General features: G+C 44.8%; 1 protein-coding gene across 8 annotated transcripts in view; it reads right to left on the reverse strand.

The window, feature by feature from the left end:
• XNDC1N (XRCC1 N-terminal domain containing 1, N-terminal like) overlaps positions 1–24,054 on the reverse strand; it is a 29,851-nt gene that overhangs the window by 3,484 nt on the left and 2,313 nt on the right. For 2 of the 8 annotated variants that reach the window (XM_055282781.2, XM_063641268.1), the window contains exons 3-8: positions 16,887–17,028; positions 15,624–15,779; positions 14,079–14,257; positions 3,793–3,878; positions 3,377–3,549; positions 2,547–2,619 (exon numbers count right to left, since the gene is read on the reverse strand). In XM_055282781.2, coding sequence (XP_055138756.1) covers positions 2,547–2,619; positions 3,377–3,549; positions 3,793–3,878; positions 14,079–14,257; positions 15,624–15,779; positions 16,887–17,028 — 809 coding nt within the window. Of the gene's footprint in view, positions 1–651; positions 769–2,546; positions 2,620–3,376; positions 3,550–3,792; positions 3,879–14,078; positions 14,258–15,623; positions 15,780–16,886; positions 17,029–21,336; positions 21,504–23,677; positions 23,850–23,940; positions 24,014–24,054 lie in introns of those variants that run through there. The other 6 variants (XM_063641267.1, XM_063641269.1, XM_063641271.1 and 3 more) reach the window with 6 other exon arrangements.

The raw sequence follows: 24,054 nt of genomic DNA on the forward strand, positions 1-24,054 counted from the left end.
ATACAAAAATTAGCTGAGCGTGGTGGTGGGCACCTGTAATCCCAGCTACTCAAGAGGCTGAGGCAGGAGAATCGCTTGAACCCAGGAGGCAGAGGTTGTGGTGAGCTGAGATTATGCCATTGCATTCCAGTTTGGGCAACAAGAGCAAAACTCCATCTCAAAAAACAAACAAACAAACAAAAACCAAAAATTAGCTGGGTGTGGTGATGTGCACCTGTAGACCCAGCTTGGGAGGCTGCGGCAGGAGAACAGCTTGAACCTGGGAGGCTGAGGTTGCAGTGAGCCGAGATCATGCCACTGCACTCCAGAATGGGTGAGAAGGCACAACTCTGTCTCACAAAAAAAAAAAAAAAAATATATATATATATATATATATATATATATATATATTCAATTGTTTCAATTGTTTATATATATATAAATTCAATTCGAAACCCTGTATTGACAAGAGTTGTGTAATCACAACCATGTAATTCCAGAACATTTTCATTACCCCCAAAAGAAACCCCAAACCCAGGCTGGGCGCAGTGCCTCACACCTGTAATCCCAGAATTTTGGGAGGCCAAGGCAGGTGGATCACCTGAGGTCAGGAGTTCAAGACCACCCTGGCCAACATGGCAAAACCCCATCTCTACTGAAAACAAAAATTACCTGGGTGTGGTGGCATATGCCTGTAGTCCCAGCTACTTGGGTGGCTGAGGCAGGAGAATGGCTTGAAGCAGGAGATGGAGGTTGCAGTGAGCCGAGATTGTGCCACTGCACTCCAGCCTGGGCAACAGAGTGTGACACTGTCTCAAAAAAACAAAAAACAACAACAACAAAAAAAAAACCAAAAAAAAAAAAAAAGAAAGAAAAAGAAAAGAAACCCCAAACCAGACTCTGGCAACTGCTAATCTACTTTAGTGGTTTGGAATTGCCTATTCTGGACATGAAATCATACAATATATGGTCTTTTGTGACTGACTTCTTACACTTAGTATGGTTTCAAGGTTCATCCATGTTGGAGCAGGTATTAGTACTATATTCCTTTTTTATGGCTGAGTAATATTCCACAGTATAGCTATAACACATTTTATTTATCAGCTGATAGACATTTGGGTTGTTTCAATTTTTTGGCTATTATGAATAATGCTGCTCTGAACATTTGCCTGTGAGTTTTTGTGTGAACACCTGTTATCAATTCTTTGGACGTATATACCTAGGAGCTGAACTGCTAGGTCATATGGTAACTCTATATAAACATTTTGAGAAACTGCCAAACTGTTTTCCAATCAGTTGCACTATTTTACATTCCCACTGGCAATATGTATGAGAGTTCCAATTTCTCCATATCTTTGCCAACACTTGTTACTGTCCATCTTTTTTATTACAGCCATCCTAGTAGGTGTGAAATAATCATTGTGGGTTTGATTGGCATTTCTCTGATGGCTAATGATGTTGAGCATCTTCTATGTGCTTAATAGCCATTTATATATCTTCTTTGGAGAAAATTCTATTCAGATTCTTTGTCCATTCTAAAAATTAGGATATCTTTCTATTGTTGACTTGTAAAGGTTCTTTATATATTTTAGATAAAAGAGCCTTATTGAATATATGATATGGAAATACTTTCTTCCATATTCTATGGGTTGTCTTTTACTTTCTTTTTTTTTTTTTTTTTTTTTTTTTGAGACGGAGTCTCGCTCTGTCACCCAGGCTGGAGTGCAGTGGCGCGATCTCGGCTCACTGCAACCTCCGCCTCCCGGGTTCACGCCATTCTCCTGCCTCAGCCTCTCCGAGTAGCTGGGACTACAGGCGCCCGCCACCACGCCCGGCTAATTTTTTGTATTTTTAGTAGAGACGGGGTTTCACCGTGGTCTCGATCTCCTGACCTCATGATCCGCCCGCCTTGGCCTCCCAAAGTGCTGGGATTACAAGCGTGAGCCACCGCGCCCGGCCGTCTTTTACTTTCTTGACAGTGTCCTTTGAAGCAGAAAAGATTCAGATTTTTTTTTTTTTTTGAGACAGAGTTTCACTCTTGTTGCCCAGGCTGGAGTGCAATGGCGTGATCTCGGCTCACTGCAACCTCCGCCTCCTGGGTTCAAGTGATTCTCCTGCCTCAGCCTCCCTGGAGTAGCTGGGATTACAGGCACGTGCCACCACACTCGACTAATTTTTGTATTTTTAGTAGAGATGAGGTTTCGCCGTGTTGGCGAACTCCTGACCTCAGGTGATCCGCCCACCTCGGCCTCCCAAAATACTGGGATTACAGGCTGAGCCACCACGCCCGGGCAAAGATTTAGATTTTGATGAAGCCCATGAAATACAGCATACTCATCTTCAGATTCTGGTTCACTACAGGACTGCCTGTTTGCCTAGTTCCAAACCTGACAACATGTGGACAAGGATATCTTTTCTTCACTGCCCTTAGGTCTAGACCCACAGGTTAAACCCAGACACAAGGATACTCTCTGACCTTAATAAAACAAGACTGGGGGGAAGGACAGCTGCAAAAGGGCAATAAGGTTTGGGGAGGTGATTTGGGTCTTTCATATTGATCTACTTACCTTTGGTGCTGCACTTTTCTTCTTTTCATCCTGCCCACATCATTCTCCAAGTTTTGCTCCTCTGCTCTGGGCTCTGTATTAGAAATGCTCATTAAATATAGTTCTTTAACAAAACAGTCTTCACATATGATGTTCCTTCTTCTAAGAATATTCTTTCTACCCTCTTTGCCTGGAGGCAGAGTGTGCCTTTCTCACTCTTCAAGTCTTAGATGAAATGCTAATTCCTATGAGGCACTTCCCCTGGATTCTCTAATCTAAATCGTCATCCAATTATGCTTTTCCTTGACAGTACTCATCACAGTTTGAAGATTTAAATTTATTTGTGTGACACTGACATGTGTTTCTCCACTAGGGAAGGAGCATTGCTATTTTATTTACTGTGGTATTCCTAGCACAGAGCCTGGCAGAAACGATGTTTAATAAATATCCATCAAATGAGTGATAATAAAAACTATCAACCTCCATTTGTCTGGTTATTCTGAATTTATGAAACACTTTGTACAGCATTTAATATATTTTAAAGTGCTTTCATAGCTCTAGGGCCTAGCCTATAGTAGGTGCCCTTCTAGTCTTTTTCTTAAAATAATAAACTACGTCTTTCCTTATGTGGTTGACAGCTGAGGCCCAAAGAGATAAGGATTCCTGATTCCTAGGCCAGTGCTTTTTCAATTACTGTACAATATTTGATTTGTCTTCTGGTAACAAGACACCAACAATTATCTTTTCTACCACATGAAGTCCCACTTGTGAGCCATCCCTTTAGAGCAATGGTAGATTCAGGGAGGAAGGGCATTGCTAGGGACAGGAAGGAACAGGTCATGTGGACTCACCTGCCCTGTCTGGATGACTGGAACCTGGTTCTGCATGGTTGTTCTTTGGGCTTGCCACACTGACTGGAGGCACCCTGCAGGCAGCAGAAAGCACCATGTGGGCTGAACGCCCCAGAGTCCCTGGCTGCAGCTGTGTTAGGATATTCCTGAGGTCTGAAATTTCCTTGGTGTCACTGCAGGGAAACAGACAGTACTTGGTTCCACTTGAAATATAGATCTTATTCTGCTCACTGAAGTCAATGGCATCTAAACAAGAAAGCTAGTTTAATATACAGATAGGGTTAGGCCTAGAGTATGTGATTAATTTGGTGAACCCAGGCTGGTCTTGTGTGCTTGTCAGTGACTTGATAGCATTTCTTTTCCAGGAGAAAGATCTCAGAGGTGGCTGGGAGACTTCCACTCTGTCAGGTACATACGTATGGGGATGTGGGAAGAATGTCCTCCGGATGGAAGGATTAGCTAGCCAGGGGCTAGGACCAGACTCCTCAGCATCAGAAGAACCCTGAAGAAAAAAAATGGAGAGATATGAAATACCAAGATTCACCACCAGGGGACACTGCTACCTAGTGCCAGGGCCTACTCAAACTATTGAACTACTCTTAAATGCCTGAACTTTTTGGAGACAATTATTTCATTATTTCCTTCTAAATATTATCGAATAATATTGTTAAGTTTTTAGCATGATTTATTTTGTGAACAATTTTGTTAACTTGCAACTAAAAACCTACCAGTTTTAGCCACAGTTTCTAGCCATCTACAAAGAGGTGTGTGTGTATACATGCATATAGATATCGGGCATAGAGAGAGCATTAGCCACCATATCTAACTATCACAGGCATTTTATAACCTCCTTGCTCCAGAAATGTCTATGTGCAATAATCTCCCAAGATAATTTCTGCATAGAGATTTTATTTATATCATCATACGCTGACTTCTTTGTCAAAATTCAATTTATATGTGATTATACCCCTACTTTTTAAAAAAGAGATGGGGGTCTCACCCTGGGTACAGCGATTTGTGGCTGTAATCTCAGCACTTTAGGAGGCCAAGGTGGGAGGACTGCTAGAGCCCAGGAGTTTGAGACCAGCCTGAGCAACATAGTGAGACCCTGTCTATACAAAAACAAAAAAATTAGCCAGGCGTGGTAGTGCATGTGTGTGGTCCTAGCTACTTGGGAGGCTGAGGTGCTGAGGTGGGAGGACTGCTTGGGCTTCAGAAGCCAAGGCTGCAGTGAGCTGTGACTGCACCACTGCACTCCAGCCAGGTGACAGAGTGAGACCCTGTCTCAAATAAAAAGAAGAAAAAAAAATGGCGTCTTGCTCTACCCAGGCTGGGATGCAGTAGCAGGATCATGGCTCACTGTAGCCTTGAACTCTGGGGCTCAAGCAATCCTCTCACCTCAGCCTCTCGAGCAGCTGGGACCACAGGCTCACACCACCATGTCCAGCTAATTAAAAACAATTTTTTGTAGAGACAAGGTCTCACTATGTTGCACAGGCTGGTCTCAAACTCTTGGGCTCAAGTGATCATCCCTCCTTGGCCTCCCAAACCACTGAGATTACAGGCATGTGCCATTGCACCTGGCCCCTCTTTTTTTTTTTTTTTTTGAGACACAGTCACACTCTGCCATCTAGGATGGAGTGCAGTGTGCAGTGGCATGATCTCAGCTCACTACAACCTCTGCCTCTCAGGTTCAAGTGATTCTCATGCCTCAGCCTCCTGAGTAGCTAGGATTACAGGCGTGCACCACCACAGCCAGCTAATTTTTGTATTTTTAGTAGAGACAGGGTTTTGCCATGTTGGCCAGGCTGGTCTTGAACTCCCGGTCCCAAGTCATCTGCCTGCCTCGGCCTCCCAAAGTGCTGGGATTACAGGCGTGAGCTACTGTACCCGGCCCCCTAATTCCTTTTTCCTTTTTTATTTATTGAAATTTCCTTTTTCCCCTTACCTTAAAAAATTTTTGTCTTTAATTTTCAACTCTGATTCTTCTATCACAGGTTATTTTAAAGGTAAATGTCTTTCTTGTAAAGTATGACTTTGGCTTCATTCTACAAGCTTGAGTAGTATTTTTATTCTCATTAACTCTTTAATATTTTCTAATTACCATTACAATCTTTTCTTGGACCTAGCAATAATCCTGAAATCTTTTCTTTAATTTTCCAGGTTTTCATTTTTCTTTACCTTGTCTCATGAATGTTACAGTGAATGCTACTAGAAAGGGTAACTAGATAGGTGTGTAGAGATAGTTTATTTTAACCTTAACTCTAAGTGAGATTATCAGGAAATTAATTATTAGGAAATGATTCATTATTAGCTTCTAAGCAAAGGTTAGTTGGAATCAAGTGGCCTGGGTTCAAATCCACTCCAAGACTTATTTGACAGTGTGACCTGGGTCACTCCACTAAATTTCTCTGTGCTTTTCTTACTAGAAAACTGGTGATCATAATAACCCCATTTCACAGAGTTAAAAGCCCTATGTTTTGCTTTCACTATAACATACCAATTAGAATGACTCATTAGAAAAAAAGTCTATGACGTTTTAGGCATCCTAAATTATAAAACTGAGTGCCATCCATCTGTAATCCCAGCTTACATGTACCATTTGTCTCTTGCTGAAATGTTTCAGGACATTCCTTCACTACAGTTTCACGAATTACCTGCATGTATGTTTCACCCTGCTGTTGATGTTCAATACCTTCTGACAAGACTCTGCAGTTGCTGTCTCCCTTTGACCTCCATCCCACCATGGTCCTAGAAGTGCAGAGTAATTTAGATGGCCAAAGTGGAAAAGAACTCTGAGAAAATTTTATTTATCCTAAAACTGGGGTGAACATAGGTACTGGTTTGCCTGGAACAGTCCTATCTGTTGTCTCGGTACAATAATAATAATAATTATTATTTTTTGAGATAGGGCCTCACTCTGTCACTCAGGCTGGAGTATAGTGGTATGATCACGGCTCACTGCAACCTCGATCTCCTGGGCTCAAGTGATCCTCCTACCTCAGCCTCCTGAGTATCTAGGACGACAGGCACAGGCCACCATGCCTGGATAATTTTTTTTTTTTTTCTTCAGACAGGGTCTAGCTCTGTTGCCTAGGCTGGAGTGCAATGGCACAATCACAGCTCACTGAAGCCTTGAACTCCCAGGCTCAAGTGATCCTACCACCTCAGCCTCCTGAGTAGCTGGGACTACGGGTGTATACCACCGTGCCTAATTTGTTATTTTTGTAGAGATGGGGTTTTGCCATGTTGCCCAGTCTGGTCTCAAACTCCTGGGCTCAAGCGATCCAATCGCCTTGGCCTCCCAAAGTGTTGGGATTACAGGCATGAGTTACTGTACCTAATTTTTAAATTTTTTGTAGAGGCTGGGTGTGGTGGTACACGCCTGTAATCCCAGCACATTGGGAGGCTGAGACAAGAGGACTGCTTGAGCCCAGGAGTTTGAGACCAGCCTGGGCAACATAGTGAGACCTTGGTCTCTATAAAAATCAGAGGTGGGAGGTTGCAGTGAGCCGAGATCGTGCCCCCTGTGCTCTAGCCTGGGTGACAGAGCAAGACTTTGTCTAAAAAAAAAAAAGAAAAAATTATTTGGGTCTGGTAGTATGCACTTGTAGCTCCAGCTACTGGAAGGTTGACACGGGAGGATCGTTTGAACCCAGGAGGTAGAGGCTGTTGTGAGTGATCACGCCACTGCACTCCAACCTGGATGACAGAGCAAGCCCTTGTCTCATAAATAAATAAATAATAAATAATAAATTTTTTGGCTGGGCACAGTGGCTCACGCCTGTAATCCCAGCACTTTGGGAGGCCGAGGTGGGAAGATCACAAGGTCAGGAGATGGAGACCATCCTGGCTAACATGGTGAAACCCTGTCTCTACTAAAAATACAAAAAATTAGCCGGGCGTGGTGGCGTGCACCTGTAGTCCCAGCTGCTGGGCAGGCTGATGCAGGAGAATGGCGTGAACCCGGAAAGAGGAGCTTGCAGTGAGCCGAGATCGCACCACTGCACTCCAGCCTGGGTGACAGAGTGAGACACCATCTCAAAAAAAAAATAATAATAATAATAATAAATTTTTTGTGGAGACAGCATCTCGCTATGTTGCCTAGGCTGGTCCTGAATTTCTGGACTCAAATGATCCTCCCACTTTGGTCTCCACAAGTGCTAGAATTAAAGGCATGAGCCACTGTGCGTGGCCTTAGTGTAATTATTAATAGCGCTCTCCTTTGCCCTTAAAGTGTCCTGTTTTGGATGATAAGTTTTATGGTGATTCTATCTACAACTCCCCTTTAAAAGGTCACTTATATAATGAACATTTACACTAAAAGGCTACTTTGCTCTTGGCAATGTTCTAGGTGCCAGGAATGCATTACAGAACAAGACAGACAGGTTCCTAATCTCACGGAGCTTCATTTTATTGACTAGGCAGGATCACAGAGATCGAGCTCCAGTCATGTCAGCTCCTAGCACTGCAACAGTGGAACCTGGTAGGGCACACTGAACTGCCACCATCGGTCCTTTTACATTTTTTAGCCCTTTCCACAATGGAAGAATAGTCTCAGACCAAACATGACTTTGTCTTAACTCTCTGGATCTCTCCTAAAACTGCACGACAAAAGGATCTACTCTTGTTCTTTCTGTTCTAACTTCATTTTCTCTTCCCAATGCTGCCTCTCTTTTCTCAGGAATCTCAAAAGGAGTGACTCTTGTGAAGTTCGCTCATGTGAACTGGGATTCTTTTGGTTGTGAAAGGTTTGAAACTTCTAAGAAATGTATAGTGTGCACAAGAGGCAGAGTGTGTAGTGTAGGCAGAGTGTAGTGACAGGAGACCTAGTCCTTATGCTGTTCTGATTCGCTGTATGACTTTGAACATATAAAAGTTTTCCTATCTGAGATGGAAAATGAGATGGTGGGGGCTGGATGATCTCTAAAATTCCATGACTCTAGCTTTATATGATAAAACACTCATTTTTTTATGAATGAAATATGATGGAGGGTACTGGCTTAGAAAGATAAACAAGTGTAACAAGAAAGCAAGAGGAGAGGAGTCAGAATAGGGTTAAGAAAAAAACTAGAAGCCTGGTTGAGCAAATCGAAGTAAATTGATATAACCTCCGGGCTAGAAATCCATATATCTTATCTTAGGCGTACAGGCGTACTTAATTTTATTGTGCTTCATAGATACTGTGTGCTTAAAAAAAGGAAGGTGTGTGACAACGCTGCAAGTCTATCAGCACCATTTTGCCAACAGTATGTGCTCACTTCGTGTTGCTGCATCACGTTTTGGTAATTCTCACATTTCAAACCTTCTCATTATTATTGCATCTGTTACGGTGATCTGTGATCAGTGATCTTTAATGTTACTATTGTAACTGTTTTGGGGGTGCCACCAATTGTGCTCACATAAGATAGTAAACTTTTTTTGTTTTTGAGACAGTATCGCTCTGTCACCCAGGCAGGAATGCAGCTGCACTAATCATAGCTCACTGCAGCCTCAAACTCCTGGGCTCAGGCGATCTTCCTGCCTCAGTCCCAAGTAGCTGGGACTACAGATGTGTGCCACCATGCCTGTTTAATTTTTTTTTTTTTTTAGAGACAAGGTCTTTTTTTTAGACACCAGACCTCAAGTGATTCTCCCATCTCAGCCTTACAGGTATGAGACACTGTGCCTAACCTAAGACGGCAAACTTAATTGATAAACGTTGTATGTGTGCTCCACTGACTGGTCATTCCTCTGTCTCTCTCCCTCTCTTCAGGCTTCCTGACTCCCTGAGATACAACAGCATCAAAATTAGACCATTTAATAACCCTACAATAGCCTCTAAGTATTCAAATGAAGTGAAAAGTGACATGTCTCTCACTTTGTGGTTGCAGGGAGCAGGGTGATGAAAGGTCTGTCCGGGGCCAGGAAGAATGGCCCACATCAATCTGCAGGAAAGCACAGCCACAGAGAGAAGGATAAGAGGGATGAGACGACTACTTTAGTAAGAAAGGCATGGCAAAGGCTAAGGCAGGCTGAAAGCTAGGCCTCCTGTGGCAAGCAGTTAGCCAAGTGGTAAATGCAAAGAAAAAGTTCTTTTTTTTGAGACGGAGTCTCGCTCTGTCGCCCAGGCTGGAGTGTGCAGTGGTGCAATCTCGGCTCACTGCAAGCTCCGCCTCCCGGGTTCACGCCATTCTCCTGCCTCAGCCTCTCCGAGTAGCTGGGACTACAGGTGCCCGCCACCACACCCGGCTAATTTTTTTTTTTTTTTTTTTTTTGAGACGGAGTCTTGCTCTGTCGCCCAGGCTGGAGTGCAGTGGCGCAATCTCGGCTCACTGCAAGCTCCGCCTCCCGGGTTCAAGCCATTCTCCTGCCTCAGCCTCTCTGAGTAGCTGGGACTACAGGCGCCCGCCACCACGCCCGGCTAATTTTTTGTATTTTTAGTAGAGACGGGGTTTCACCGGGGTCTCGATCTCCTGACCTCGTGATCCGCCCGCCTCGGCCTCCCAAAGTGCTGGGATTACAAGCGTGAGCCACCGCGCCCGGCCCAATTTTTTATATTTTTAGTAGAGACGGGGTTTCACCATGGTCTCGATCTCCTGACCTCGTGATTCGCCCGCCTTGGCCTCCCAAAGTGCTGGGATTACAAGCGTGAGCCACCGCGCCCAGCCAAGTTCTTTTCTTTTGAGACAGGGTCTCACTGTCACCCAGGCTGGAGTACAGTGGTGCAATCTCAGCTCACTGCAACTTCCACCTCCCAGGCTCAAGTGATCCTCCCACCTTGGCCTCCCAAGTAGCTGGGATTACAGGCACGTGCCACCACGCCCAGATAATTATTTTTTATTTTTTAATTTTTTTGAGACGGAGTCTTGCACGTCGCCCAGGCTGGAGTGCAGTGGCACGATCTCGGCTCACTGCAAGCTCTGCCTCCCAGGTTCACACCATTCTCCTGCCTCAGCCTCCCAAGTAGCTGTGACTACAGGTGCTTGCCACCACGCCCTGCTAATTTTTTGTACTTTTAGTAGAGACGGGGTTTCACCATGTCAGCCAGGATGGTCTTGATCTCCTGACCTCGTGATCTACCCGCCTCGGCCTCCCAAAGTGCTGGGATTACAGGCGTGAGCCACCACGCCTGGCCAATTTTTTTTTTTTTTTTTTTTTGAGACAGAGTCTTGCTCTGTCACGCAAGCTGGAGTGCAGTGGCGCAATCTTGGCTCACTGCAACCTCTGCCTCCTGGGTTCAAGCAATTCTCCTGCCTCAGCCTCAGTACAGATTGCACTACTGTAGTCCAGCCTGGGTGACAGTGAGACCCTGTCTCAAAAAAAAAAAGAATTTTTTCTTTGCATTTACCACTTGGCTAACTGTTTGCCACAGGAGGCCTAGCTTTCAGCCTACCTTAGCCTTTGCCATGCCTTTCTTACTAAAGTAGAAAGTAAAGTAGCTGGGACAACAGGTGCACGCTGCCAAACTCGACTAATCTTTTGTATTTTAGTAGAGACGGAGTTTCACCATATTGCTCAGACTGATCTTGAACTCCTGAGCTCAGGCAATCCGCCTGCCTCAGCCTCCCAAATTGCTAGGATTACAGGCATAAGCCACCTCATCCAGCTGAAAAATTCTGGAAGAAAATTAAAAGTGCTATTCTAAGTGAACACATGAAAGATAAGAAAGCAAAACAGCCTTATTGGTGACATGGAGAAAGTTTTAACAGTATGGATAGATCAAATCAGCCATGATACACACTTATCCAAAGCCTAATCCACAGCACGGCCCTAACCCTCTTCAATTCTATGAAGGCTGAGAGAGGTGAAGAAGCAGCAGAAGAGAAGTCTGAAGCTAGCAGAGGTTGGTTCATGAAGTTTAAGGAAAAAAAATCCATCTCCTTAACATTAAAGTACAAGAAGCAGCAAGTGCTGATGGAGAAGCTACAGCAGGTTATGCAGAAGATCTAGCTAAGATCATTGATGAAGGTGGCTACACTAACAACAGATTTTCAGCGTAGATGAAACTGCCTTCTATTGAAAGAAGATGCGGGGCAGGCGCGGTGGCTCATGCCTGTAATCCCAGCACTTTGGAAGGCCGAGGCTGGCGGATCACAAGGTCAAGAGTTCGAGACCAGCCTGGCCAATATGTTGAAACCCCATCTCTACTACTAATACAAAAATTAGCCGGGTGTGTGAGTGTGTGCCTATAGTCCCAGCTACTCAGGAGGCTGAGGCAGGAGAATTGCTTGAACCTGGGAGGCGGAGGTTGTGGTGAGCCAAGATCGCGCCACTGCACTCCAGCCTGGGTGACAGAGCAAGACTCCATCTCAAAAGGAAAAAAAAAAAAAAAAAAGAAAGAAGATGCCACCTAGGACTTTCATAGCTAGAGAAGAGAAGTCAACGCCTGGCTTCAAAGGACAAGCTAACCCTCTCTTTAGGACTAATGCAGCTGGTGACTTTAAGTTGAAGCCAATGCTCATTTACCATTTAAAAAATCCTACGGCCCTTGAGAATTATGCTGAATCTACTCTGCCTGTGCTCTATAAATGGAACAGCAAAGCCTAGATGACAGCACATCAGTTTACAGCGTGGTTTCCTGAATATTTTAAACCCACAGTTGAAACCTAATACTCAGAAAGAAAGATTCCTTTTCAAAACATTTCTGCTCACTGGTAATGCACCTAAGCCAAGAGCTCTGATGGAGATGTACAAGGAGCTTAATGTTGTTTTCATGCCTATTAACATAACATCCATTTTGCAGCCCACGGATGAAGGAGTAATTCAACTTTCAAGCATTGCTATTTAAGAAATAAATTCTGTAAGGCTATAGCTGCCATATAGATAGCGATTCCTCTGATGGATCTAGGAAAGTAAATGAAAACCTTCTGGAAATAATTTACCATCTTGGATGCCATTAAGAATACTGGTGATTCATGGGAGGAGGTCACAATATCAACATTAACATGAGTTTGGAAGAAGTTGATTCCAACCCTCCTGGTAGGCTTTCAAGACTTCAGTGGAGGAAATTAACTGCAGGTGTGACAGAAATAGTATGTGAACTAGGCCGGGCGTGGCGGATCATGCCTGTAATCCCAGAACTTTGGATGGTTGAGGTGGGTGGATCACTTGAGGCCAGGAGTTTGAGACCAGCCTGGTCAATATGGTGAAACCCCATCTCTACTAAAATACAAAAAATTAGCCAGGCGTGGTGCTGCGTGTCTGTAATTCCAGCTACTCGGGAGGCTGAGGTGAGAGAATTGCTTGAACCCGGGAGGCACAGGTTGCAGTGAGCCGAGATCATGCCATTGCACTCCAGCCCTGGGTGACAGAGCGAGACTTTGTCTCAGAAAAAAAAAAAAAAGAAAAGAAATAGTAAGAGAACTAGAAATAGAAATGGAACATGAGGATGTGACAGAATTACTGCAATCTCAAGATAAAACCTGAACAGATGAGGAGTTGCTTCTTATAGATGAGCAAAGTGGTTTCTTGAGATGAAATCTACTCCTGGTGGAGATGCTGCGAACATTATTGAAATGATAAAGAAAGATTTAGACTATGACATAAACTTAGTTGATAAAGCAGTGGCTGGGTTTGGGAGAATTGACTCAAATTTTGAAAGAAGTTGTACGGTGGTTAAAATGCTATCAAACAGCATCACATGCTACAGAGAACTCTTTCATGAAAGGAAGAGTAGATTGATGTGGCAAATTTAATTGTCTTATTTTACAAAATTGCCACAGCCAGCCCAACCTTCAGCAATAACCACCCTGATCTGTCCGCAGCTATCAACACTGAGGCAAGATTCTCCACTAGCAAAAAGATCACGACTCGCTGGCCGGGCACAGTGGCTCACGCCAGTAATCCCAGCACTTTGGGAGGCCGAGACGGGCGGATCACGAAGTTAGGAGATCGAGAACATCGTGGCTAACACGGTGAAACCCCGTCTCTACTAAAAATACAAAAAATTAGCTGGGCGTGGTGGCAGGCACCTGTACTCCCAGCTATTCGGGAGGCTGAGGCAGGAGAATGGCGAGAACCTGGGAGGCAGAGCTTGCAGTGAGCCGAGATCGCCCTACTGCACTCCAGCCTGGGCAACAGTGAGATACTCTGTCTCAAAAAAAAAAAAAAAAAAAAAAAGATTACGACTCGCTGAAGGTTCAGATAATTGTTGGCTTATATACACTGAAAAACCAAAAGATGTGTGTGACTTGCTTTATTGTAATGATCTGGAACCAAACCTGGAACATCTCTAAGGTATGCCTGTATATATGTGTTGTACAGGGAGAAAAGCAGGGGAACAAATGAAACTGCAGAGCACACATGTAAAGATATAACTTTGTAAGGGAATAATGACAGAGAAACTACATGGGAGCTTTGGGACTTACAGTGCTCAAAGGAAAAGTCCGATAAAAGCTACAGTCACCCAATAACTTAGAAATAAAGTATGAAGTTAAGTTTGGATCCAAGAATAATTTATGGCTAAAGAGCAAATAGTCCAAAAGCTTTGTGTATACTGTATCCAAGGCTCACTCACTTCCATATTCCACGTGTGAGAAAGAGGGAAGGAGAGGAGTTCACTCCTACCTGGAAGAAAGGGTATCAAGCCCACTGATACTTGTATTTGTGTGTGTGTGTGTATGTGTGTGTGTGTCTATGTCTCAAACAAGCATCAGTTTCTTAACCAGAAACCTGAAAAGGAAGGGAAAACATTAAATCTTCACTCCACCATCATACATACCTTGTTCAGTACAGAGCTCACAAGGGCTGAGGGACCCACCACAGAGTCATCTAAGGAGTCCAGAGAAGAACGCACCCGTAGAAAGGCCAGACCAAAGGACTGATGACGCGTGAAGGGTTGGGAGCAGGTCAGGCGAAGTCGATCCCATAACTCTCCTGAGGCTGGAGGCAGGAAATCAACTCAAGGAAAAAAGAGAAACAAAATCAGGGGGGAATGGAAATGCATAAATGGGACAGAAAGAGGAAGAAAAGGTCAATACTAAGGAAAAGAGCTATAGAGAGTAACCTCCAACAAAAGAAGAAGGAGGTCTTCAGTAAATGTCCCCTTCAGCTTGGGTGCTCAGGGTATGGTAATGCCAAGCAGGCCAGTCAGGGCCTTCTCATATTCAGTCCCTTGCCTTCTCATCACTCCTCTGTCACAGTTCCACACTATTCTCAGCATGAATTCTATACCTCTCCAGGGACCTCATCAATATCTCATTTTAAGAAGAAGTTACCTGCAGAGTAAGGGCCCAGTGGATTACCTGAGATATATATTGGCCCTTCCTGGATCATAAGACCTCAACCTCCCTCACACCACCACGTGCTCTACATGCTCACAGTATCACATTCCGATATCACAAACCCTCTATATTTTTAGCTCCTAACACTGTCCAGTCAGTACCTCACTTTCTCCAAATCATATGCCCCTCCAATGTCACTCTTCCTTTACAACATTACAAATACTTCCAACTTAAAAACAGACAAATCCTTATGAGACTGTACATCCCTAGAGGCTAGGAATCAGATCTTATGTTTTTTCTGTAGTGCCTAGTGAACAGAGATTTGTATAAATTCAGTAAACATTATATGCTACACAACTATAACCACTATATAGCCTTCCATCACTTACATAAACATCTATCCTACATCCACACTTATACCCACAAAAACATATTATTATTATTATTATTATTTGAGACAGAGTTTCACTCTTGTCACCCAGGCTGGAATGCAATGGCGCGATCTCAGCTCACTGCAACCTCTGCTTCCCAGGTTCAAGCAATTTTGCCCCCTCAGCCTCCCCAGTAGCTGGGATTAAAGGCGCTCACCACCGTGCCGGCTAATTTTTATATTTTTAGTAGAGCTGGGATTTCACCATGTTGGCCAGGCTGGTCTCGAACTCCTGACCTCAGATGATCCACTTGCCCCGGTCTCCTAAAGTGCTAGGATTACAGGCATGAGCCACCACGCCTGGCCACAAAAATATATTAATCAATAAGTGTGTGTGTTCTATATATTGGGCCCTACCAAACCACAAGTTACGTATAAATATAAATAGTTCATAAATCTCCATCTCCCCAGCTAGCATGCATCCTCACCACACAAATCTCACACACAAGCACACCATTCCTTAACCACCCTTTGCCCCCAACAGATATTATTAAACCCCTGCATAGGCTCCCTCCCACAGTCTACACCAAATAGCACTCACAGTCCTCTTTAGTACTGCATCTCTGTTTCTCATAAAGACCACCCCCGTCTTTTCTGCTTTTGCCCTCTTTACCATCTTTAAACATGCGGACCCCAGAGCGGTTCTTCCCCTGCTTTGAATCAGTTAGAGACATTAGCATGGTAGCAGGGAGCAGGGTTATGAAAGGTCTGTCCAGGGGCCAGGAAGAACGGCCCACATCAATTTGCAGGAATGCACAGCCACAGTTACCTGGGGATGAAAGGTTGAGAGAAGGATAAGAGGGATGAGATGACTGAAGACAAAGGAATATGGTGGAAGGAGGACACTCCTCTACTTTACAGCTAGCTGAAAGCCAGAAAGGTTCAGCGATATGTGGAGTCCCACAGGGAGCCAGTAACTGGAGTGGAATGAGACTCCAGTCCACTAAATACCAGTGTCACACATTCACCATGTTCCTCCCAGCCAGAAACTTTCCCCTGATTAAAGAGACTTGTTGCTTCTCTGTCCTCTGGCCCTGGTGGAGAGAGCTAAATTCTGTCTCTCTTAATTCCTTGCTAGGGAGCCTGACATCTCTCTGTCCTGACAAAACTGAGACCAGTGGACTGGACAGTTCTAGATTCCAGAGAATTCTAAGGTCAATCTTATCAATCCATAAACTCCTATTCAGCCTTCTTAGATTATCCTTGCATAGTTCATCTCTCCAGCATCCTCCTGACGTGGATATTTACAGGTGTATGCAGGTTCTATTTGTTGGGATTTATTTTTATTTTTTGTGAGACAGGGTCTCACTGTTGCCCAGGCTGGAGTGCAGTGGTGTTATCACAGCTCACTGCAGCCTCGACCTCCTGGGCTCAGGTGATCCTCCCACCTCAGCCTCTCATGTAACTGGGACTACAGGTGTGCACCACCACACCTGGCTAATTTTTGTATTTTTGGTAGAGATGGGATTTTGCCATATTGCCCAGACTGATCTCACACTCCTGGGCTCAAGGGATCCTCCCACCTTGGCCTCCCAAAGTGTTGGGATTACAGGCATGAGCCATTGTGCCTGGCTGGGATTTATAATTACGACAGTGTCCTAAGGTTTTGCCCAGACCACTGAGATCAAAGCATGGTAGTTATGTTGCATAATTTGAGGAGCGCCATTCACATTGTATTCTATGTGAATAGAGCCCTTGGAGTTCTCCACACAGATCTGCTCAAAGGGCAAGGGCCACATTTCCCTTTGACACCCAGGTAAAACTTATTCCATAAACGCTGCTCAGCCAGAATGAACTGAGACATGTTAGTGGAGTAGTTAGAGGGGACTATCATTCCTGTTTCTTCCTTAAGTTTCCTAGGCCACAGAGAACTCACCCACATCAATGTAGCCAATGGGCACTGCCCTCTCCAGCTGTAGTTCTACTTTCAATTGCCCACTCTTGTCCTGAGGGCAGCTGAGCCAAGGTCTCCTTGGACTATCTGGGTTTAGCAAGTTCTCTACAGGATACTTGGGATCCTAAGAGAGGAGGAGAAAATCAGGAATCTCACTGAGCCCAAGGGAAAAAGGATGCCCACGAACGAGGAATCCCCAAACCCCAAACCTTCCCAGTCATCCTAACATGACAGAAAAGACACTAGATGGGAGGCCATAGGAATACTGTTATCATGTGCCAAGTGGTTTACAGATACCATTTTTCTCTATCCCATTTACCAGACGACCTCCTTTAATCTTCATAACAATTCTTAGGTGGTTACTATTATTACTTCCAAGTTAACAGATCAATACTGAAGCTGAGAGGTTCAGAAACTTACTGAAGGCCATAGGCTAAATAACCAAGCAAAGCAGAATTCCCAGGTTTCTGAAAGCAGAGCTCTTTTTTTTTGAGACAGAGTCTCGCTCTGTCGCCCAGGCTGGAGTGCAGTGGCACAATCTCAGCTCACTGCAACCTCCACCTCCTGAATTTAAGCAACTCTCTGCCTCAGCCTCCTGAGTAGCTGGGATTACAGGTGCCCACCACCATGCCCAGCTAATTTTTTTGTATTTTTAGTAGAGACAGGGTTTCCCCATTTTGGCCAGGTTTTTTTTTTTTTTTTGAGACAGAGTCTCGCTTTGTAGCCTAGGCTGGAATGCAATGATGCTATCTCGGCTCACTGCAAGTTCCGCCTCCCGGGTTCACGCCATTCTCCTGCCTCAGCCTCCTGAGTAGCTGGGACTACAGGCGACCACCACCATGCCCGGCTAATTTTTTGTATTTTTAGTAGAGACGGGGTTTCACCGTGTTGGCCAGGATGGTCTTGATCTCCTGACCTCGTGATCCACCCGCCTCGGCCTCCCAAAGTGCTGGGATCACAGGCATGAGCTACCGCGCCCGGCGGCCAGGCTGTTCTTGAACTCCTGACCTCGTGATCCACCCACCGCAGCCTCCCAAAGTGCTGGGATTATAGGCGTGAGCCACTGCGCCCAGCCAAAAGCAGGGCTCTGTTTTTTTTTTTTGAGACAGAGTCTCGTTCTGTCGCCCAGGCTGGAGTGCAGTGGCGCAATCTCAGCTCACCGCAAGCTCTGCCTCCCGGGTTCATGCCATTCTCCTGCCTCAGCCTCCCGAATAGCTGGGACTACGGGCGCCCGCTACCACACCCGACTAGTTTTTTTTTGTATTTTTAGTAGAGACGGGGTTTCACCGTGTTAGCCAGGATGGTCTCGATCTCCTGACCTCGTGATCCGCCCGCCTCGGCCTCCCAAAGTCCTGGGACTACAGGCGTGAGCCACCGTGCCTGGCCCAAAAGCAGAGCTTTTAACCACCATGATATACTATTTCATTTATAAGATTTTTTTCTTATTTTGTTTTGAGATGGAGTTTGCTCTTGTTGCCTAGGCTGGAGTGCGATGGTGCGATCTTGGCTCACTGCAACCTCCACCTCCCAGGTTCAAGCAATTCTCCTGCTTCAGCTTCCTGAGTAGCTAGAATTACAGGCACGCACCACCACGCCTGACTAATTTTGTATTTTTAGTAGAGATGGGGTTTCTCCATGTTGGTCAGGCTGGTCTTGAACTCCTGACCTCAGGTGATCTGCCCACCTCGGCCTCCCAAAGTGCTGGGATTACAGGCGTGAGCCACCGTGCCCGGCCAAGATGTTTCCAAGGACATTTATTTATCTTTATAGTTATTCTGTGGGATAAGAAAGTCAAAGATTTTTATTCTAAGTTTATAACTGATGCTTAGATATAAAGTGATTAATCAAAGTCAACAATAGTGATATTAAGTATAAATTCTGAGTTCTAACCTAAAGTCAGATATTTTTTGGTTGAGAGATCTTGGGTAAACTACTTTCTCTCTCTGGGTCAAAATTTCTTTCTTTCTGTAATCCCAGCTACTTGGGGGGCCCAGGCAGGAGAATCGCTTGAACCTGGGAGGCGGAGGTTGCAGTCAGCTGAGACTGCACCACTGTACTCCAGCCTGGGCGACAGAGTGAGACCCTATCTCAATAAGTAAATAAATAAATAAATAAATTTCTTCTTCTTTTTTTTTTAGAGACAGGGTCTTGCCCAGGGTGGAGTGCAGGGATACAATCATGGCTTGCTGCAGCCTCAAATCCCTGGGAGGATCACTTGAGTGATCCCCCTGCCTCTGCCTCCTGAGTAGCTCGGACTACAGGTGTGTGCCACTGCACCTAGTTAATTTGTATTTTTAATTGAGATAGGGTCTTGCTCATTACCTAGGGTACAGTGCAGTGGCACAATCGCAGCTCACTGTAGCCTTAACTTCCCAGGCTCAGGATCCTCCCACCTCAGTCTCCTGAGGAGCTGGGACTACAGGTGCATGCCACCACAGCCGACTAACTTTTGTATTTTTTGTAGAGATGGGGCTTCACCATGTTTCCCAGGCTGCTCTTGAACTCCTGGGCTCAAGCAATCTGCCCGCCTCAGCCTCCCAAAGTGCTGGGATTACAGGTGTAAGCCACCGCACCTGGCTAATTTTAAAATTTTTTGTAGAGATGGGATCTTGCTATATTGCTCAGGTTGGTTTCCAACCCTGGCCTCAAGCAATCTTCCCACCTCAACCTCCCAAAGTGTTGGGATTACAGGTATAAGCCCTGTAATCTAAATGTCTTCATCCATAAGTAAAAGAGAGAGACCAGACTCATGGTTTTCAACCTTTTTTGTTTTAGCAATAAAACCCTTTTAACTGAAATCTTACACTGACGTGTGTGTGTGCGCACACGTGTGCATTTTTTTTTGATAAATAAAAGGAGAGCTCTGGTTAAAGCACAGGTAGGGAGGACTAGAGACATACTTGTCCCCCTCTCCCTTTCAACTTACAGAAGTGGGTCTGTACAGAGTACAGTGGAAAACACGAAGTTTGAAACTAGCTAATGTTCTCTAGCATTTTATAAGGCTAAGAGTCTATGAAGCAGTTGGGCGTGGTGGCTCACACCTGTAATCTCAGCACTCTGAGTGACCAAGGCGGGCGGATCATGAGGTCAGGAGTTTGAGACCAGCCTGGCCAACATAGTGAAACCCCATCTCTACTAAAAATACAAAAATTAGCTGGGCATGGTGGCATGTGCCTATAATCCCAGCTACTCAGGAGGCTGAGGCAGGAGAATCACTTGAACTCAGAAGGCGGAGGTTGTGGTGAGCCGAGATCACAGCACTGCACTCCAGCCTCGGCAACAGAGCGAGACTCCGTCTCAAAAAAGTAAAAAGTCTGTGAAGCAAATTGTTTAGCCTGACCATGCAGGTAAGGAGGGTAAGTGTAATATTAATTTTATTTTTCTAAGAATAGGGGTTAATATATTAGTTCCTAAAGATTCTCTAAGGGTCTTTTTTTTTTTTGATACAAGGTCTTGCTCTGTCGCCCAGGCTGGAGTGCAGTGGCACAATCATGGCTCACTGTTAGCCTCAACCTCCTGGGCTCAAGCAATTCTCCCACCATGGCTTCCTGAGTAGCTGGGACCACAGGCACATGCTATCACACAGGGCTGATTTTTTATTTTTTGTAGAAATGGGATCTCCCTGTGTTGCTCAGGCTGGTCTTGAATTCCTGGGCTCAAGAGATCCTCCTGCCTTGGGCTCCCAAAGTGCTGCAATTACAGGCATGAGTCCCATGCCTGGTCTAAGGATCTTCTTGAAATGTGTGGGGATGTTTTTGACTGCCACAATGACTAAGAAGCCTGGGGGCCAGGATGCTAAGTATCTCATCGTGCAAATAATATTGCTACAAAATACAGACTTATGGCCTCAAATGCCAATGGCACCCCTTGAGAAAGACCAGGATAACAGAAGGGAAAGAGGTGGAGTAGGAGTAAATAGAGCAGTGACAGGAGAGGAAAGGGTGCGAAGTCCCTAAGAATCACCACATCAGATCAGGCCTGGTCTCAGGGCCTAGGATCTAGCTCTAATTGGGATATTGTAGAACTTTTAGGAAGGAGGCTGAGATCACACTTGATGGTGGTGGTGATAACCTCACAGGTCTGGGATTACCTCAAGTGTCCTACCCTGTTCTCAATGATAGAATGATCAAACTCCCCTTCTGAGGATCCTGGTGCAGTTTCTGGGCTTACAGCTTTGCCAGTGCTCTTCAAATTGAGTGGAATCCTGAGGGTGCTGCTTTCTGTACTTTCAACTTCTAAGAAGACTTCTTTCGCGCTTCCTGCACTTCTGTGGGAACAACCTGAGGGCAAGAGCTGTTTCTTCTCTTAGACTCTGAACTCACAATGTCTCTTCTATTAGATTGGGAGTTTCCTGAAAGTGGAGCCAAGACTCCTATTTTTTTCACTCCTTTCAGTTATCAAGAAAACAAATCATGCCTGCTGATTAATATACCTGAGAAGAAAATGATACCACATGGCTGATCTTCACAGGAGCCATGGTGGGCCCAGCAGCTGTTTCAAGTACAAGAAAAAAATGCTTCCTCCCAAGATTTCTTCTGTCACTACTTTGGCACTGACTACGTGTTAGCTTCCAGAAAAGCAAGAATCCTCACATTACTCCTGAAAAAGAGAACAGAAGAAAAACAAACTAGCCATGGCTGTGGTAACAGGAGTTATTTGCAGCAGTCAGTTCATTTCTGTTTTTTTTTTTTTTTGAGACAGAGTCTTCTTGCTCTGTCACCCAGACTGGAGTACAGTGGCGCGATCTTGGCTCACTGCAAGCTCCTCCTCCCGGGTTCACACCATTCTCCTGCTTCGGCCTCCCGAGTAGCTGGGACTACAGGTGCCCACCACCACGCCTGGCTAATTTTTTGAATTTTAAGTAGAGATGGAGTTTCACTGTGTTAGCCAGGATGGTCTCGATCTCCTGACCTTGTGATCCGCCCGCCTTGGCCTCGCAAAGTGTTGGGATTATAGGCGTGAGCTACTGTGCCCAGCCGTCAGTCCATTTCTGATGACCAACATGGGCCTGGTGGGAGTGGTGGCAGGGAGTAGGTTTAGATCAGCTGATGAGGCTCCAACAAACACAAAATAACTCGAATGCAACCAGAAGGCAACACAGCAGCAAGTACAAAATAATATATTAAGATGTTAATGTTGGATTTATATATAGGTGAGCTCTCAAGGGCATGAATTGTACACCTTTATATCACTAGAGCCTAGTACATAGTAAGGACAGGCAACAAATGTTTGACTAAATATATGACACAACTCTTTTTTTCTTCTTCTCTTAAAATTAATCTTCCTACATTTAGATTTTCATGAAGTTATTTCTCTACTAGACATCTTCAATGACTTGCTGATTTATGCAAAACCCTTGCTAAGTTGGGTGTGGTGGCCTGTACCTGTAGTCCTAGCTACTCAGGAGACTAAGGCGGGAAGATCACTTGAGCCCAGGAGTTGGAGGCTGCAGTGAGCCATGACAGTGCCACTGCATTCCAGCTTGGGTGACAGAGTGAGACCCTAACTCTAAAAAAAAAAAAAGTTCTGGACTGGGCGCAGTGGCTCACACCTGTAATCCCAGCACTTCGGGAGGCCGAGGCGGGCAGATCACGAGGTCAGGAGATTGAGACCATCCTGGCTAACACGGTGAAACCCCGTCTCTACTAAAATACAAAAAATAAGCCTGGCGTGGTGGTGGGTGCCTGTAGTCCCAGCTACTCGGGAGGCTGAGTCAGGAGAATGGCGTGAACCCGGGAGGTGGAGTCTGCAGTGAGCTGAGATCGTGCCACTGCACTCCAGCCTGGGCTACAGAGCGAGACTTCGTCTCAAAAAAAAAAAGTTCACATGGGTATTTGTACTTCTTGTTTTGCTAAACATTTTATGTAAAATTTTAAATATATGCAAAAACACACATATTAGTATAATGAACTCATGCATCCATCACCTTACTTCAATTCCTTGCCGAGAGGAGTTTTAAAGTTGTCTGAGTGTCTTTAGGTGGAATCTCTTCAAATATTTATCCCTGTCCATTTTGTTCATGTTTACTACCCATCTGGCTCCTGAAAATATGAGTCCGTGACTCTTGATATACTCCTGGCCATAATGGTCTTTTTGCTTACCCTCCCCACCAAAACTTTTTTTCCCTTTTCTCCAAGATTTTGCTCATGCCATTGCCTCTGCTTGGAATGTCCTTTCTCTTTCCCATTTAGCAAATCTAATGCATCTTTGTGCTCAAACGCCACCTCTCCTGCTTAAACAGCTCAAGGTGACAGCTCCATCCTGTCAATTCTCACTTAGCCTTTAACAGAGTGCCTCATATTACAATTATATGGGTATATGTCTTCTTTGTCCCTTGACAAATTGTAAGCTCTTGGGGGACACGTTTCACGTCTGAATCATTTCTGTGTACCCAATGTAAAAGGGAGAATATAGTTCCTGATTTGCAAATGTCTGTCGAATGACCATAAAAATTGTGCTCCAAAGGGCTCACAGTCATAAAGCATTCAAAATGGGGTAGATTGCAGCAATAGCAGTAACAAACTCTTAGTGAATGCCATCTAAACATCAAGAAGTCCTCACAGGCCACAGCCAGTATGGGGCTAAGGCTTCAAAGACAGAAGAATAAAGGATGAGTCCTGAGTCTCCTCTCTAGGGCTCAGATTAATTAAAGCTCACTATTCCCACTACAGGAACTCACTGGGCACACAAAAATCTTTCCTTTTCTGCTAGATTTTGGTGATATAAAAATAATAAAATAAGCAAAACATAGTCTCTGTTTTGAAGAAACTCACAGTATATTTTTGTGATTTGATGCAAAAAGCCCATCTCTCATCATCAATGAACACTCGGGCCAGGCATGGTGGCTCACGCCTGTAATCCCAGCACATTGGGAGGCCGAGGAGGGTGGATATCTTGAGCCCAGGAGTTCAAGATCAGCCTAGGCAACATGACGAAATCCCATCTCTAAAAAAAAAAAAAAAAAATTAGCCAGATGTGGTGGCGTGTGCCCGGAGCCCAAGCTACTCAGGAGGCTGAGGCAGGAGGATTGCTTGACCTTGGGAGGCAGAGGTTGCAGTGAGCTGAGATCACACCATCACACTCCAGCCTGGGAGACAGTGAAACCCTGTCTTAAAAATAAATAAATACATAAATAAATAAACACTCTTGG

This window comes from Symphalangus syndactylus, chromosome 6 (assembly GCF_028878055.3).
Source record: "Symphalangus syndactylus isolate Jambi chromosome 6, NHGRI_mSymSyn1-v2.1_pri, whole genome shotgun sequence".
NCBI lineage: Eukaryota > Metazoa > Chordata > Mammalia > Primates > Hylobatidae > Symphalangus > Symphalangus syndactylus.